This window comes from Echiichthys vipera, assembly GCF_963691815.1.
Source record: "Echiichthys vipera genome assembly, chromosome: 22".
NCBI classification, from domain to species: domain Eukaryota; kingdom Metazoa; phylum Chordata; class Actinopteri; order Perciformes; family Trachinidae; genus Echiichthys; species Echiichthys vipera.
Genome location: NC_139847.1, coordinates 18,621,341 through 18,638,013, shown reverse-complemented (window position 1 = coordinate 18,638,013; position 16,673 = coordinate 18,621,341). Strand labels below are relative to the sequence as shown.

Here is a 16,673-nt window from a genome sequence, read left to right as displayed (position 1 = left end):
AAGAGTTGATATTTATTATTTGGACAAACTGAAACAGGATTGTATCATAATGAAATCATTGCCAGTATGAGAAAACAACTGCAGCTTTACATTTGAAGAAAAAAATTATGTAAATAAACGCATGTATTTTACAAAACATCCTTCAAACATGAGTCTGTGAATGTTCTCATTCATCCAGGTCATCGTTATCCTAAAAGCAATTTCAGTCGAAAGCAACTGGACTTGGTTATTTGTCTAGAAAGACGTTTCACCTCTCATCCAAGAGGCTTCATCAGTGCATGTACGCATCTGACCAGGCTGGAACTGGTCCCAGCCTGGGCTTTGAGGATCCTTTAAACATGCCTTTTTTTAACTGTCCTCCAGCTCTGAAGTGCCCCCCAGGCAGTCATTACAACCCATGCGGCCCTGCCTGTGCCCAGCCCAGCTGTCAGGACCCTGTGGGCCCCGGTGGCTCCTGCAACCAGCCCTGTGTGGAGGGATGCATCTGCAATCCTGGCCTCATCCTCAGTGGAGACAAATGTGTCCCACTCAGTGAGTGTGGATGCACTGACAGAGACGGAAACTACAGGCCGGTAAGACAGTACAGTCCTTAGGGGCAGGAGATGGTTTGCAAGAAAATATGTGTGAACATGCACTTACCTTTTGTCCGTGCACTATCTGTGTGCAGGTGGGTGACAGTTGGTTCACAGAGACGGACTGCTCAGAGCGCTGTAAGTGTAACGGCAACCGCAACGTCACCTGCGAGCCCTGGCAGTGCAGCCCTGCACAGGAGTGTAAGGTTGTAGAGGGAGTACTGGACTGCCACTCTACAGGTAAACTGGAGGATTCACTGCTCCTGAAGCTGTGTCAACATTCTTAAAGTCCCAGTCGGCAACATTTGTTTGATCATATTCACTGAAGCCGACACTACACTCCGATAGAACAACATAAATCATCCGGTTTTATAAAAAAAGAACCTAGAACTTATTGTTTGTTTTGCAAAAATCCACTGCGCCCGTATCCTCCTGTCCACACAGCGCTGAGCTGACTGTCAATCACAGTTGGTGCACACGCCACAGATCCCCCCTCCCCACAATATCACAGGCACACGCATCAAGCTAGGCATACACTAAATGACATTAGCAATTGCTAACTATGAGTAAGTTAGCCAGCCTACCTCCATGTAGCGTGTACTCCATGCTGTTTATCAATGACGTGTTCACAGGAATCTGGTGCACGCACACTCAATGGGAGGGAGTGGAGGCGCTCGGTGGTAGAGGGGGAGGGGCGTGAGAGCTGTAAACATTTGAAATTTGACTGAGTCAGCGTGAGCTGCCAGACTTGCCGACTGAGGCTTTAAGAATATTTTATTGTCCTATTTCATATTCTTTGTTCTTCATTTCTCTTTGAGACAATCATCAGATAAAAACATATTTCTTATCCTCAGGTAAAGGAGTGTGTCACGTAGCTGGAGATCCTCACTACTACACCTTTGATGGTGTGATGCACACGTTCATGGGCACCTGCACATACACTCTGGTTGAGGTACGGACTGAACTGTACTTTGAATTTCTTGTTTCTTGTCATTTGAAGTGACCAAGGGATGCAGGAAAAAAGGGGCTGAGAGATGATGGGGGACGCAGAGGAGGGATGAGGGACGATGGGGGTTGAGGGGGAGGGATGAGGGAAGGTGGGGGGCGGTCATCGTCGGATGGATACGGACGAACTGGGTTGAGTTGTGGACGAGCGCCAAGAATCTGGGGAGTTCGGTCCAGGCTGGTTACGCTGTCATGGTGTGCTGGTCCATTAACCCCGGTTCATGTCCAGGAGCTTCTGGTGGTAGTATGCACCATTGAGCTGCCATGGCACCCTATTAGGAGGGAGAGAGGAGAAGAACAGGTTTCGGGGGGAGGGTTGTGTAAGACTGAAGCAAATTGGAGAGAGAGAGAGAGAGAGAGAGAGAGAGAGAGAGAGAGAGAGAGAGAGAGAGAGAGAGAGAGAGAGAGACGTGTGTTTATATTTGTTGCACAGGTGATTGTGTTGATGACACTTTAGGAGGTTTACTTTCTGAGGGCTGGGTGGTAGAATTAGTGGTGGAAGAGGGGTGTGGTCCTGTTCCTGAACCTCAGTTATAATAACTACATTTAAAATCACATTGTGTCCTCTAGGTGTGTAACGCCACTAAGGTAACTCCCTTCAAGATAGTGGCTAAAAACGAGGAGCGTGGTCAACCAGAGGCCTCCTATGTCCGCTCTGTCAAAGTCTACCTGCCTCACAACACGGTGGTGGAACTGCAGAAGAGCCGCAGAGTTCTGGTTAGAAATCTTTTCTCTTGTTTGTTTTTTTTATTTATTACTGTAAATTGGCTGCAGCAAAGAGTAATGACGTATGTCTGGGATCTCCCTGTCTTGCCTTAGCTGAACGGACGGAGGGTGCGAACTCCAGTTTCCGTTGGTTTGGCCGGAGCCAAGGTGATAACCAGTGGATCCTACAGTCTGCTGGACACAAACTTTGGTCTGCAGGTGAAGTTTGACGGCGTCCATCACCTTGAGATCACTGTTCCCGGAGAATACTTCAACAAGGTATGAAGACATACAACAGTTTCACCATCCGTAGCGCTCGAATTGGAGTCTAGATTATATGAGATGCAGCCTTGAGATCCCTCGGTGTATAACGCAGTTCCATCTCCCTCCTCTCCAGCTGTGCGGCATGTGTGGGAACTACAACCACAACTCCTCTGATGACAACCTGATGCCCAACACGAAACCAGCCAAGGATGTGATTGAATTGGGCAACAGCTGGAAATCAGATGGGGACAGTGATCCTGGGTCAGTGGGTTACAGCCATTATACGTGGTTTACAGTGATCATCTGGATAGTCTGAGAGCTATGACATAAACCTTACACTTCAGAACAAATCTAATTGTCTAATAAGTACCATTCTTCCAAATCCTTTTCTTCTCTAGCTGCCAGCCAGACACTCGTCCGGACATCCACCCCAACTGCACGGCCGAAGAAGAGAAGCTGTACGAGGCTCAGTGTTCTGCTGTCATCCTCTCCGACCGCTTCAAGCCCTGCCACTCGCTGGTGCCCCCCGAGGCCTTCCTGGGCAACTGCATCTACGACATGTGCGAGTATGACGGCATGCAGGCGACGCTCTGTGACAACGTGGAGGCGTACGCTCAGGCCTGTCAGAGCGCCGGGGTCACCATCAGCTGGAGGAACAACACCTTCTGTCGTAAGTCCCCGTCACTCCGATCAACAGTTTGAATACAGATTCCGGTTTTGCTCTCCTCACACTTAATCATCTTCCTTCCCCGCAGCCGTGCCCTGCCCCCCTAACAGCCACTACTCAGACTGCACCGCACCCTGCCCCCCCACCTGCTCAGACCTCTTTCCCATGGTCTGCCACCTCCCTCCAACCACCTGCGTTGAGGGCTGTCAGTGTGATGCCGGCTTTGTCCTCAGTGACAGCAAGTGTGTTCCTCTGAGCAAATGTGGCTGTCTGGACTCAGATGGAGGGTACCATGATGTGAGTAAAGGACCGTTCATGGTGCTGCCGGCTGATGGGCCGAAACAGGATGTGATATCAAAGAACTTTAGAAACACATGCAGGTTATAAGCATTAAAGGCGCAGATTGGCTTCTCTTAGTGTTTAGAAGATCTAACATCTATTCCACACGTACATAATATTCTACCTTTTTCTGTGTTTTGGCCCTTTGTCCACACTCAACCTGTGTTTTAGGTCACTGAAAACGGATCTTTTGTAAAACTTCAGCCAGGGTGAAGATTTTTGGAAAGTTTTTTCAGTGCTGTCAAGGAAAACTGAGTTTTTATGCCATTGTCTCCTCTATAAGGCAGCACAAATGAGGAAACATAGTGCTGGTTCAGGACATAAATATACAGTTACTCTTTCATTATACTGACGAACAGAGGTGTATGAATGCACTACAGAGCAATTGCGGGCAGGTAGCCTTCTGGTAATAGCTTTTTCTCAGGCTTCTGGTTAATATTGTAATATTGGCGCTCGTTGGTTTGGCATAATATTGACAGTAGTGATGTCCAAATGAAGCTTCATGAAGCATTTTCTTTATTTTCTGAGTCCATTAGATGGAGCTCTCTGTTCAACAAAGGGTTGAAAACACTATTCCAGTTGTTTTTGACTGAAATTGCTTTGAGGATAACGATGACCTGGACGAATGAGAACATTCACAGGCTTATTGCACAAGAATTTGGGTCGGAAACCCTGAAAACGGTGCGGGAACATGAAAGGTTGGCTCGGAAAATTGCAGATTACAGAAACCACCTACGGTTCAGTCTGAGATGCAAACAACAAAGGCTTACACCAACTAGCCTATGTTTGAATTCCACTATGAGAGGGCATAGAGTGGAGAAAATCATAGAGTCCAGTTGTTTTTGACTGAAATTGCTTTGAGGATAACGATGACCTGGACGAATGAGAACATTCACAGGCTTGTTGAAAACACTGAATCAGCATTCATTGATTCTTTTCTTTAAACACAGAGCTCCATCTGGTGGACTCGAAAAATACAACTGATGCTTCATGAAGCTTCATTTGGGCATCACTACTTGACAGCACTTCAATGTGTTTTCATTCGGAGAGAGTTCGGATTCTTTTGAGAGCAAAGAGAGGGCAACTTTGTTTCTAAAAATACCAACTTACGTGTGGACGAGGCCTCAGTAGAGACCCAGGCCAAAGGTCCAGGGTCTTCATCTGTAGTTTCCAGAGTCTGCACCCACCGAGGGATCCAAAGAGAAATATAAAGCCTCTCAAAACGAATTAACAGCAATAATAAAGATAAAAAAGCTAACACTTTTTACTACTACACTGAGTTCCCAATAATGTTTTTTTTATGAAAAGTACAAGTGACATTTGGTCTTTACTTTAGAGAAAATAAGAATATCCTGGAAAGAAAAGATTAATTTACACTCAAGTAAATAATCATACAAAACCGAGTTCTCCATACAGTATATGCTGAATTGTGTGTTTGCGTGTTTTTTTACGTTCAGCTGACCTGCTTAGTACCAAATAACATACCTTTCCCCCTGAAAGCTTAGTAGGCAGTCATTACAGTTAAATTAAATAAAGCCCTAAAAATGTGTATGTAAAAGGATGGTTAGTCTTTTATCTCAACTTGTGCTCACAATAATCTTCTATTGCACTTATATTGACCTGAAAGGATTGTTATTACAGCAACTGAAGCTTCAAACTGAATGTTCCACAATTAGGTCATTATCCTTATGATTATTTATCCTTATGTTTGTTACACATTGTGTTTATTTAAATAAATCTGTGTGTGTGTGTGTGCGTGTGTGCGTGTGTGCGTGTGCGCATGTGTGTGCGTGTGTGTGTGTGTGTGTGTTTGTATGTGTGTGTGTGTGTGTGTGTGTGTGTGTGCGCGTGTGTATGTGTGCGTGCGTGTGTGTGTGTGTGTGTCTGTGTGTGTGCGTGTGCGTGTGTGTGTGTGTGTGTGTGTGTGTGTGTGTGTGTAGGTGGGAGACTCGTGGCTGACAGATAAATGTGTTGACTTATGCACCTGTAATCTCGGTGGCAAAATCACGTGTAAGGAACACAGCTGTAATTCAAACTCAGTGTGTGCCCTGGACAAATATGGAGACCTCCACTGCAAACCCACCAGTGAGTGCACCACTCTGATCTGATCATCGATGATATTTGAACATGTATTAATGAAGCAGTGTACAGTTCAGAGACTTTAAAACAAAAACGTAGGTATCATAACTCATTTCGCCCGTTTTGTTTCATATTATCGTCTAGAGTTCGACAAGTGCAGCATCTCCGGAGATCCTCATCACCGAACATTCGATGGTTTCACCCATCACTTCCAGGGTCCCTACACCTACGTCCTGACTCAGGGCCACAACCTGCAGAACTCCCTGTCGCCCCTGGTGGTGAGGGGGAAGAACATCCGGCGTGGGGGCAACAGGAGGGTGTCCTTCCTGGATCAGATGTACATTGACGTTTACGGCGTCAATGTTCGCTTCCTGCAGAAGAAGCACGTCCTGGTCAGTGGTTTGTCTTCTTCTGATTAAAGCATTTTGTTGCTCGTTGTAAAAGCTACATAGTGAATTCCTACTGTTTGCCCTCTAGGTGAATGGGGAGCGTGTTGCACCTCCTCTCAGTCCAGTCGATGGTTTGACCATCACGATGAACTCCAGGCAGGTGCAGCTCACCACTGACTTCGGACTCACCGTGCGCTTTGATGGCAACAGTCGCGGAGGTAAGAGAAGAAGGAACCTCCGCCTTCACTTTGTAGTTTCGGCTTGTTTGTGAATCTGCTCATTCCCCTCCTCCGTCTCCGTGTTTGTGTATCAGAGATCGTACTTCCCAGCACCTACAAGAACTCTGTCAGAGGGCTGTGTGGAAACTACGACGGCATCACCAGAAATGAGTACATGAAGCCGGACGGAACAGTGGTCAGGAACCTGAACACGTTCGGAGACAGCTGGAGGGTCAGTGACCGACAGGCGGATGGACTGAAGATCTTCAACCTTCCTCACACAGTCCACGCCCACAGGTAGGAGCACTACCACCAACACTGCTTCAGCTGTTAGTACACTTTCTGTAGATTTAGATGTTGAAAGTTGTGATTAGGGTTCATGAGTGTGGAGATTCATTCTTGACCTTGGAAACACTTTGGTCACATGATAACAAGTGGTTATTTTGGGGGGAGATTTCCCCAGTGATGTCCAAATGAAGCTTCATGAAGCATCAGTTGTATTTGTTGAGACTAGATGGAGCCTCTGTGTTAAAAGACAAGGACTCAATGAATGGGGATTCAGTGTGTTTTCAACCCTTTGTTGAACACAGAGCTCCGTCTAGAGGAAGCTCTACTGGAAAATGCTTCATGAAGCTTCATTTGGTATCGCTAATTCTCACTGTGCCAGGTGGCCATTTCATTTTCATAATTCATCATTTTCATAATAAAAGATATTTTTTTTCATTCTGGGATCGTTTTTATACACGGCCAGAATTTATAATAAAGCATCCATATAAGTGCCAGGGGAGGATCACCTCAACCCCCTGAGATCTTAACTAACTGGCCCCCGGCCTCCTCTCATTTTGCAAAATTGCCTCCCGGGCAAATTAAGTTGAGTATCCCCGTCATAAGTCCTGTCTTTATTTATGATTTATTATTATGACACTACACAATAAGGCTGGACCATACGTTTGAAAGTTGGTTAGAAAAAAACTACATATTTTACTGCAGGTTAGGGTCTTTATGTTGGGGACCTTGAATATCCACAGCAACAATGTTTTATTCGCTAGACCTGCAGTGAACCATAGAGGTGCTGTTTTGCTATTGAGACACAGAAATAGGCTGTGGTTATTTCATACACTAATTATTCATTGAATTATCAGAAAACGTACTGTATCGTGATACTGTACACACCTACTGAGATATAACATCACCTGAATTGGAAGGAAGATTTTGGACGTATTGTCCAGTCCAAGCCACAATCACTGGCAATCTGGTATGGCGTTATTGTAACTTAAATCATTTCCTCTGTCCTCCCATCCTTTCTGCCATCTGTGTCCAGGCGAGAGGTGGAAACGGATCCAGATTCAGGATTTGAGACATCCGGCTGCTCTCAGTCTCAGCTCAATGGCTACAACAGTGCGGCTCAGTGCGGAGCTCTGTCTGACCCCAAGGGGCCGTTTGCTGCCTGCCATGACCCCCTGCCGCCTAAAACCTACCAGGAGTGAGTAGTGTGTGTGTGTGTGTGTGTGTGTGTGTGTGTGTGTGTGTGTGTGTGTGTGTGTGTGTGTGTGTGTGTGTGTGTGTGTGTGTGTGTGTGTGGTGGGGTGTATAGCACATGATACTCCTAACATCTTTCTTCTAAATATAATATAATGTTTTGTGTGAGTCGGCTGCCTTTGCTCATGCTCAGCGTTTGTGTGTGTGTGTGTGTGTGTGTGTGTGTGTGTGTGTGTGTGTGTGTCCCACAGTGACTGTGTGTTTGACCTGTGTGCTGAAGATGGCAGTGCAGCGCTGCGTTGTGCCAGTTATGAAGCGTACGCTGCAGCCTGTCAGGAGGCCGGAGTCAAACTGGGCTCCTGGAGAAAGCAGCTGGATTGTGGTAAGATTCTAATTTCTAAACACACACACACACACACACACACACACACACACACACACACACACACACACACACACACACACACACACACACACACACACACACACAAACACACAGAGTCACACTGCATTCACATCATGTGGGACTATGGGTCTCTGAGCAAGACTAATGTTAGAATGAGGACTTTGTTTTAGCCCATTAACCTCAAACCATGTAACTATTTGGAATGCGTGCTTTTAAAGTATTATTTTCGCATTGACTGTATAAAAGGGATGAACGTAGCCAAGGCGACGGGATGTCACCCAATCTGTTAGAGGGCTACCATTTCCAAGCCTCGAGTTTGGCATGTTGGCTGTCACCATATTGGGTTGTTTTTTTTAACCGGACGGGATCATATTTGGATGTGAGGGCGGAGCTGAGCGCTAAGACAGTGTTGTTTCAATGGCGTTTTGCTGAGCTAAACGCTAAAGACGGAATCTGCTGATTTTCCACCAACTGACGTGAGTCATCCAGTGGACTATTGCTAGTGGGTGAGCGTGGAGCTCCACAGAACCTGTTAAAAATCGTTTCCCTCTTTAGTGTCACCATGCTAATGCTAGGTCTAGTTAGCTAACATTAGCTGTGTTAGCAAGGTGCAACTAAATGCTGAACATTTTTAGCGAATCAAAATGTTATAATTAATTTTAATGAAGTGAAAACAGCTGAGACGGTCAGAGTCCTGAGACTTTAACAAGTTCACAGCTATTTAAATGTACACAGTGGTGTGTACACACATTACTAACACTCTAACCTGTTTCTCAAGGTAGCCCCAACCTAAAGCATCCCCTGCTGGTGGTCATTTCTTCTCTAAATGGGACCATCATTTTCTAAATGAGCATCATTTTGTATTAAAGAAGACTTGAAACTAGAGACTGAGACCATAAACTCATTAGGAAAATGTTTACTGAGGAAATAAATCAAGTGAGAAGTTTAGGCTCATTTTCTCATTGACTTCTATACAATCGGACTACTTTTTGGACTCACCCCCCGCTGGACATTAGAAAGAATGCAGGTTTAAGGTACTTCACCATTGGCTTCACTGTTAAAACTCAGAAGCTGTGTCCACCTCTTTTATCCAGTCTACGGTCCTACTGTTCCAGACATCCATGCATTTATTTACTGAATGCAAATCAGACCCGCTGAGTTGTAACGCATGAAAACCACAATTTGAGCCAATTTCAGGAGTCTGCTTATAGATTTTCACATAAGCATATACACAAATAGTATAAACGCAATACACATAATACCATCATTTGCTGTAATGTGTGTGAAATATACAAAATAAAAACCACTAGCTTGTTAAAATGAACTAAACTGTAAAGTGCAGGTGATGAGCCATTACATGACACAGGGTTGTGACTACTCTCTCTCTCCCAGTCCTCTCCTGTGATGCCAACAGCACCTACTCCTCCTGTATGTCGCCTTGCCCCGCCTCCTGCGCCGACCTGGCAGCACCCTCCGAGTGTGACGCCACTTCCTGCATGGAGGGGTGCCAGTGTGCCGAGGGCTTCGTCATGAGCGAGGGAACCTGTGTGCCATACACACAGTGCGGCTGCACCTTCCTCAACAGATATTACACCGTAAGAAGCCTTTACATGCAGTTACAGCAGTGACTGTGTGTCATTGTGCAATGATCTCATCCTCCATCTCACCTCTCTCTCTCTCTCTCTCTCTCTCTCTCTTCGTCCTGCAGCTGAAGGAGAAGTTTGTGACTGAGGACTGTTCTCAGGCTTGTGAATGCACCAGCACCGGAGCTGTGTGCCAGCCCAAGACCTGCCAGAGCGGTGACGTCTGCACCATCTATGAGTTCAAACGGGACTGCTACAGAGGTGTGTGTTTCTGCCAAATGAAAATTCTTTCATCATCTAGGCCCAAATTCAACCAACATCTTAGGCTTAAAAGAAGCTTCTATCTTAGTTGATTAGGAGTAACTATTTACAAAACTGATGACTCCATTTTTTAGGGTTCAAAGTATCAAGTATCAAGTATTTTAGGGTTTAAAGCAGCTCCTAAATCTGTGATCAGTTAGCAGTCAAGAGGAACCCTAAGCTGTCAGACATGTACTGTACATGTACAATAGGCTGAAGATTAGCTGCACATAGACTTGACTTGTCAGCAGCCTATATTAGTGTATGGCTCTGTTTCATATTGAATGACTTCCTAAAGGAACCATACAAGAAAAAGTGAGTGAAAATTTGTCTTTTTTTATTATAAAGCAGGTGGAGGTGCCAAGTACCAAAACGCTCAATCCACAGAGAACTGCACACTGTCTTTATTAAGAACCTGTCTTTAAACGAGCCGCCAGGACTTCTGTACGGTTGTGATGTCACAACTTTACTATATATTTAGTATAAAGTGCTGCTACAGTGATGTTACAGTCATTCCCCGGCTGCAATGACGGTGCAGACGTGGCAGATGTGGCAGACCTGAGAACTCTGGCCAATCAGATTAGACTGGGCTTTTCAGAAGGGGTCTTAAAGAGACAGGCTCTAAATCTGAGTGTTTCAGACAGAGGGTGAATACAGGAATATTGAGACAGTGTGAGAAAAAGAATGTGTGTTTTTGAACATTTAAGCATGTGACATGTTCTAGTAAAAACCCAAAACACAAGTATGAACCTGACAATGAGCAGAGTATGAGACCTTTAAATACTGACACTCTCATGTAAAATGTTACTAAACTATATGAAATGAAATTTGTCCTAATGTTGTTTTGTGTTGCAGCGAGTCCCTGCCTCAGCTACCCCTGTCTGAATGGAGGAAAATGCGATGAGGCCAGCAACAACACGTACACCTGTCAGTGTGCCGAGGGCTTCGAGGGCACAAACTGTGAGGTGGAGATAACACAGAGTGGAGGACTGGGTACGGCCTGCTCAAACATCTGTTCCACTCCTCAGGGTCTCAAAAAAATAAAGTTACTGATGCAGTTTACAAAGTTATGACTAAGAGAATCACATCACATCTGTATCACACACTGGTAACTGTATAAGGTTGGAGGCCGAAGGGTCATTCTTTCCTGCAGATCAACAGACTGAGTATACATGAAAAGTTAGGAATGGTGATATTTGACTTGTTTTTTTATTATTTCAACCCATTTGTATCTTATCCTTTTTACGTAATTGTTGTTTGTTACAGAAACCAAGTGGATCATACTGATCGCCGTCCTGGCTGCTGTCGCCGCCATCGCCATTGTGACTGCCATCGTGTGCGTTTGCAAACAAAAATCCAAGTGAGTTTAGGGGATTCTGTGTGAATATCAAAACATTTGTGTGTAGAAATGTGTGTGTGTGTGTGTGTGTGTGTGCGTGTGCGTGTCATGCCTGCTGAATGGCATTTCCCAGCCTGAGGGCACCGCTGCCATCATTCACTAAACACAGACATAACACACTCGTTTCAAGGCCCAGACCAAAGTTTCATTTCCATTGCAGGTCAGAAGTTTATGTAATTCAGAGGCAGCACTCGTCTCACAGTGGGTGAGAGAACATTACAGTGTCACCACCTTTTTTTGGGCATTTCTGGGAGCATACTGTATCAGCACTGGGAAGGGAAGGGTGTGATTCTCCGGCCTCCTTCACTCTCTGTACTCTCTCCTGCAGGGCAGGCACACATGTGGTGTTAATCTTTTTTGATTTGTGTCTCACCCCCTCACCTCGGTTCTCTCTGTCCGCAGGAAACACAAGCCTCAGGAGAAGAAACTCGACATGAAATCAACAGGTAAGGCTTCTCCTTATTGTTCATGGAGATACTGTATATACGGTTATGTTGGGTAAATATGAGTTACTATAATATCATTTATCACACAGATTTTTCATCTACATTAAGAAATAGTCGACAAGATGTAATTTGAGTTAACGTTAATGAAAACTTAATGAAAAAATCTGAATGAGACTAAAGTGTGGAGTCATAAGAATGTATTAATAAATAAATGTGGAAATGCAAATACAAGGGATAAGCAAAAGTGAAAGAACAAGAGAAATATGTGATCAAATAAATAAATATTGTTTTTTAATATATATACAGTATATGCATCCATATATATATATATATGTATATATGGATGTATATATATACTGTATATGATAGATGCAGAAAAAAATATAAAAGTAAATGTAAAAAATAATATATCATTTTTCTTTTATAGATTTTTTGTCTGATTTCCACTTTGTTATTCTTGTGCAGATGTATTGTTTTTTATGGCACTCCTATGACATCAGTGTCCTAAAACCATAATACTAAATATGATCAAAGAAAACCGATTCCATAATAGCAGTTTCAGTTAATAGTTATGACATAGAGTCCAATCATCATCCAATATTTACCTATATGAAGATATTGTGGCATATTGGCCTACTATAATAATAGTGAATAGGCCACAGTTGAATTTTTTTAATATCCACATTTAGGGGGAATTGCCAAAAAAGAGGATGTTTATGTTTTGGATGAGGAAATTAACGACAGATATCACATATTTAATAAATGTGATCTCCTTATTGTGGATGACTAAAGCTTTCATTTTAATTTAAAAAAATGAATGAGTCAGCAAATAAAACAATTAAATAATAAAATAAAAAATTGAGAAATACAATCTAAAAACATCAAATAGAAATAAATACATACACAAGAAATAGACAAATACATTTTCACAGTTCTGTATTTTTTCACCCATAGTCCTCCTTCCATAATAGCCTCCATATAATTCCCAGAAAGTTTCCTTTGAAAGTTTCCTTTGAAAGTTTCCTTTGAAAGTGGAGCTGTAGTCTCCATGTGTTGAGTGTCTGCAGACCGATTCTGATATCATCTGTGTTTTTCTCTTTTAGCTGTTCCATATAAAAACATAGAAGACCTCAGAGACGACAAAGTGACTGCTATGTGATACCAAACCTGTGAGCTGTGTCCCTGGATGTACCTCACACCTGCTGTGTGAGGCCAGCGTGAACAAACTGTTCTTTTTTTTTTATCAAGCCTCGAAAAAAAAGAATAAAACTGTCCGAAATGAAGGAAGTCTTGTGAGAGTTGTGAATATTATAGATATTGTTCATATGGCCGTGTTTTGCTTTCTTAACTTATAAGTTCGAAGATTTGAATCAGATGTTTCCTGTCTAATTAACAGAAAAGTGTGTGTGTGGGTGTGTGTGTGTGTGGGTGTGTCTTTAAGTGTATGCTGTTTGTATTCTTGCAATGAAATGCTTGCAAAAAAAAGAAAAAGTGTTTGTCTTTGTTCCATTCCACATGTATCCTCCATCTATTTGACTTAGTTAAGATTAAACCCATACTTCTGTTATATTTACATTTGTATTTATATTTTGTATCACTGAGCCAGACATATCCATCTCCCCTCTCACATGCGTGCCTCTAAGTGCACTACAATAAGACCCTGGCTTTCAGGGTTGAGCTCCAGACCTCTGTGCCGCCAAAAAAAACAAAAAAACAAGAACAACATATGATGATGAAAATAGCCCAGTACAGTAGACTTTTATATGGCTACACTACCAGCAGCCACAGATGCACCATTGTAGCCGTGAAGCCCCCACCACAGCGACTTCCTGGTGGATTCAATTCAGGTGGATTCAGGAAGTGCCAAAAACTGCAGTTCTCGGAGTGTCCACTAGGAGCAGTTTGCACAATAGAGCAGTTTCTCATTGACCCCCATGTTAAACAGGCCGTTTTCACAGCATCATTAAACCTGTTTAAGGCCTGGTACAAAAAACATTCTAGTCTGTATGTTTAGGTCATATCTCCATGACAACACTGAGGGGGTGAATTTTTTTGTACCAGTCAAGTTTTTATTTTACCAGAGGTTAAAGTTTATGAATAATTAGGGGCGTGGCCTCTTGAGTGACAGCTAGCCTCTGGCCCTCACTTCTCATCGGTGGCTAATGGTGGCTAATGGTCAGGATTAGCATTATTAGCATGTTAACTCTGTCATCTCGACCTGGACTGTGGTCATTCGTGTGGTGGTTTTACTGTAAGTGACAAGATGGTTTGCTCTTCAATCAACTGAACCTACAGAATGTTTAGGAACACACCGTGTTGACGTTAGCTCTGTTATGCTAATTAAATAGCCGCAGTTGCACCATGACTTGCAATACAGCCTTCTATCTATGACACATACACCAGATGCTAATCTGGAGCAGCGGGAGGATTCTACAGTCGAGCATGGTCCTGTGTTCAATATCAGTATAAATCATAGATCATAAACGCTGCCTGCACTTCACTCCTGGAGCCGGTGTAGTCTCCGTTTGAGACACGGGACTCCAACTCCCACTGCTGTTTATCTAGTAACGTGTTCTGTTAGCCTAGCTCCAGGGGGTGGAACTAATTTGAGCTAATGTTGCTAATTCAGTAAACGCATCTCCCTCCCCCCAGAGGAAATGAGGAGGAGTTAAAGTTCCCCTAAGATGGCGGCTCCCGTAGGTGAGTACAATTGGATCAAGTTGAGAGAAGGGCCCCGGCAGAGAGGCCATGTCCATTTTTTATACAGTACATGATCCACACTGACTTGATAACTTCAGAATCAAACTTAAAGCAGACTGACTTGATAACTTCAGAATCAAACTTAAAGCAGACTGACTTGATAACTTCAGAATCACACTTAAAGCAGACTGACTCGATAACTTCAGAATCAAACTTAAAGCAGACTGACTTGATAACTTCAGAATCAAACTTAAAGCAGACTGACTTGATAACTTCAGAATCAAACTTAAAGCAGACTGACTTGATAACTTCAGAATCACACTTAAAGCAGACTGACTTGATAACTTCTTAATCAAACTTAAAGCAGACTGACTTGATAACTTCAGAATCAAACTTAAAGCAGACTGACTTGATAACTTCAGGATCAAACTTAAAGCAAACTGACTTGATAACTTCAGAATCACACTTAAGGCAGACTGACTTGATAACTTCAGAATCACACTTAAAGCAGACTGACTTGATAACTTCAGAATCAAACTTAAAGCAGACTGACTTGATAACTTCAGAATCAAACTTAAAGCAGACTGACTTGATAACTTCAGAATCAAACTTAAAGCAGACTGACTTGATAACTTCAGAATCAAACTTAAAGCAGACTGACTTGATAACTTCAGAGTCAAACTAAAGCAGACTGACTTGATAACTTCAGAATCAAACTTAAAGCAGACTGACTTGATAACTCCAGAATCAAACTTAAAGCAGACTGACTTGATAACTTCAGAGTCAAACTAAAGCAGACTGACTTGATAACTTCAGAATCAAACTTAAAGCTGACTGACTTGATAACTTCAGAATCAAACTTAAAGCAGACTGACTTGATAACTTCAGAATCAAACTTAAAGCAGACTGACTTGATAACTTCAGAATCAAACTTAAAGCAGACTGACTTGATAACTTCAGAATCACACTTAAAGCAGACTGACTTGATAACTTCAGAATCAAACTTAAAGCAGACTGACTTGATAACTTCAGAATCAAACTTAAAGCAGACTGACTTGATAACTTCAGAATCACACTTAAAGCAGACTGACTTGATAACTTCAGAATCAAACTTAAAGCAGACTGACTTGATAACTTCAGAATCAAACTTAAAGCAGACTGACTTGATAACTTAAAGCAGACTGACTTGATAACTTCAGAATCACACTTAAAGCAGACTGACTTGATAACTTCAGAGCCAAACTTAAAGCTGACTGACTTGATAACTTCAGAATCAAACTTAAAGCAGACTGACTTGATAACTTCAGAATCAAACTTAAAGCAGACTGACTTGATAACTTCAGAATCACACTTAAAGCAGACTGACTTGATAACTTCAGAGCCAAACTTAAAGCTGACTGACTTGATAACTTCAGAATCAAACTTAAAGCAGACTGACTTGATAACTTCAGAATCAAACTTAAAGCAGACTGACTTGATAACTTCAGAATCAAACTTAAAGCAGACTGACTTGATAACTTCAGAATCAAACTTAAAGCAGACTGACTTGATAACTTTAAATCAAACTTAAAGCAGACTGACTTGATAACTTCAGAATCAAACTTAAAGCAGACTGACTTGATAACTTCAGAATCTAACTTAAAGCAGACTGACTTGATAACTTTAAAATCAAACTTAAAGCAGACTGACTTGATAACTTCAGAATCACACTTAAAGCAGACTGACTTGAATCAAACTTAAAGCAGACTGACTTGATAACTTCAGAATCAAACTTAAAGCAGACTGACTTGATAACCTCAGAATCACACTTAAAGCAGACTGACTTGATAACTTCAGAATCAAACTTAAAGCAGACTGACTTGATAGCTTCAGAATCAAACTTAAAGCAGACTGACTTGATAACTTCAGAATCAAACTTAGAGCAGACTGACTTGATAACTTCAGGATCAGACTTAAAGCAGACTGACTTGATAACTTCTGAATCAAACTTAAAGCAGACTGACTTGATAACTTCAGAATCACACTTAAAGCAGACTGACTTGATAACTTCAGAATCAAACTTAAAGCAGACTGACTTGATAACTTCAGAATCAAACTTAAAGCAGACTGACTTGATAACTTC

The 16,673-nt window shown here is 42.6% G+C and overlaps 1 protein-coding gene across 1 annotated transcript in view; it reads left to right on the top strand.

Moving 5' to 3' along the window:
• The window catches only part of zanl (zonadhesin, like), a gene marked incomplete at both ends in the record, with an annotated part of 38,597 nt that extends 25,587 nt beyond the window's left edge, over nucleotides 1-13,010 (top strand). The window contains 20 exons of the mRNA XM_083936955.1: nucleotides 364-572; nucleotides 668-812; nucleotides 1,427-1,524; nucleotides 2,148-2,294; nucleotides 2,397-2,561; nucleotides 2,680-2,807; nucleotides 2,945-3,216; nucleotides 3,302-3,510; nucleotides 5,493-5,637; nucleotides 5,776-6,023; nucleotides 6,109-6,238; nucleotides 6,334-6,535; nucleotides 7,560-7,721; nucleotides 7,969-8,099; nucleotides 9,516-9,718; nucleotides 9,832-9,967; nucleotides 10,862-10,999; nucleotides 11,273-11,366; nucleotides 11,808-11,851; nucleotides 12,955-13,010. Coding sequence (XP_083793081.1) covers nucleotides 364-572; nucleotides 668-812; nucleotides 1,427-1,524; nucleotides 2,148-2,294; nucleotides 2,397-2,561; nucleotides 2,680-2,807; nucleotides 2,945-3,216; nucleotides 3,302-3,510; nucleotides 5,493-5,637; nucleotides 5,776-6,023; nucleotides 6,109-6,238; nucleotides 6,334-6,535; nucleotides 7,560-7,721; nucleotides 7,969-8,099; nucleotides 9,516-9,718; nucleotides 9,832-9,967; nucleotides 10,862-10,999; nucleotides 11,273-11,366; nucleotides 11,808-11,851; nucleotides 12,955-13,010 — 3,062 coding nt within the window. The remainder of the gene's footprint in view (nucleotides 1-363; nucleotides 573-667; nucleotides 813-1,426; nucleotides 1,525-2,147; nucleotides 2,295-2,396; nucleotides 2,562-2,679; nucleotides 2,808-2,944; nucleotides 3,217-3,301; nucleotides 3,511-5,492; nucleotides 5,638-5,775; nucleotides 6,024-6,108; nucleotides 6,239-6,333; nucleotides 6,536-7,559; nucleotides 7,722-7,968; nucleotides 8,100-9,515; nucleotides 9,719-9,831; nucleotides 9,968-10,861; nucleotides 11,000-11,272; nucleotides 11,367-11,807; nucleotides 11,852-12,954) is intronic.
• Nucleotides 13,011-16,673: the final 3,663 nt, after the last annotated feature.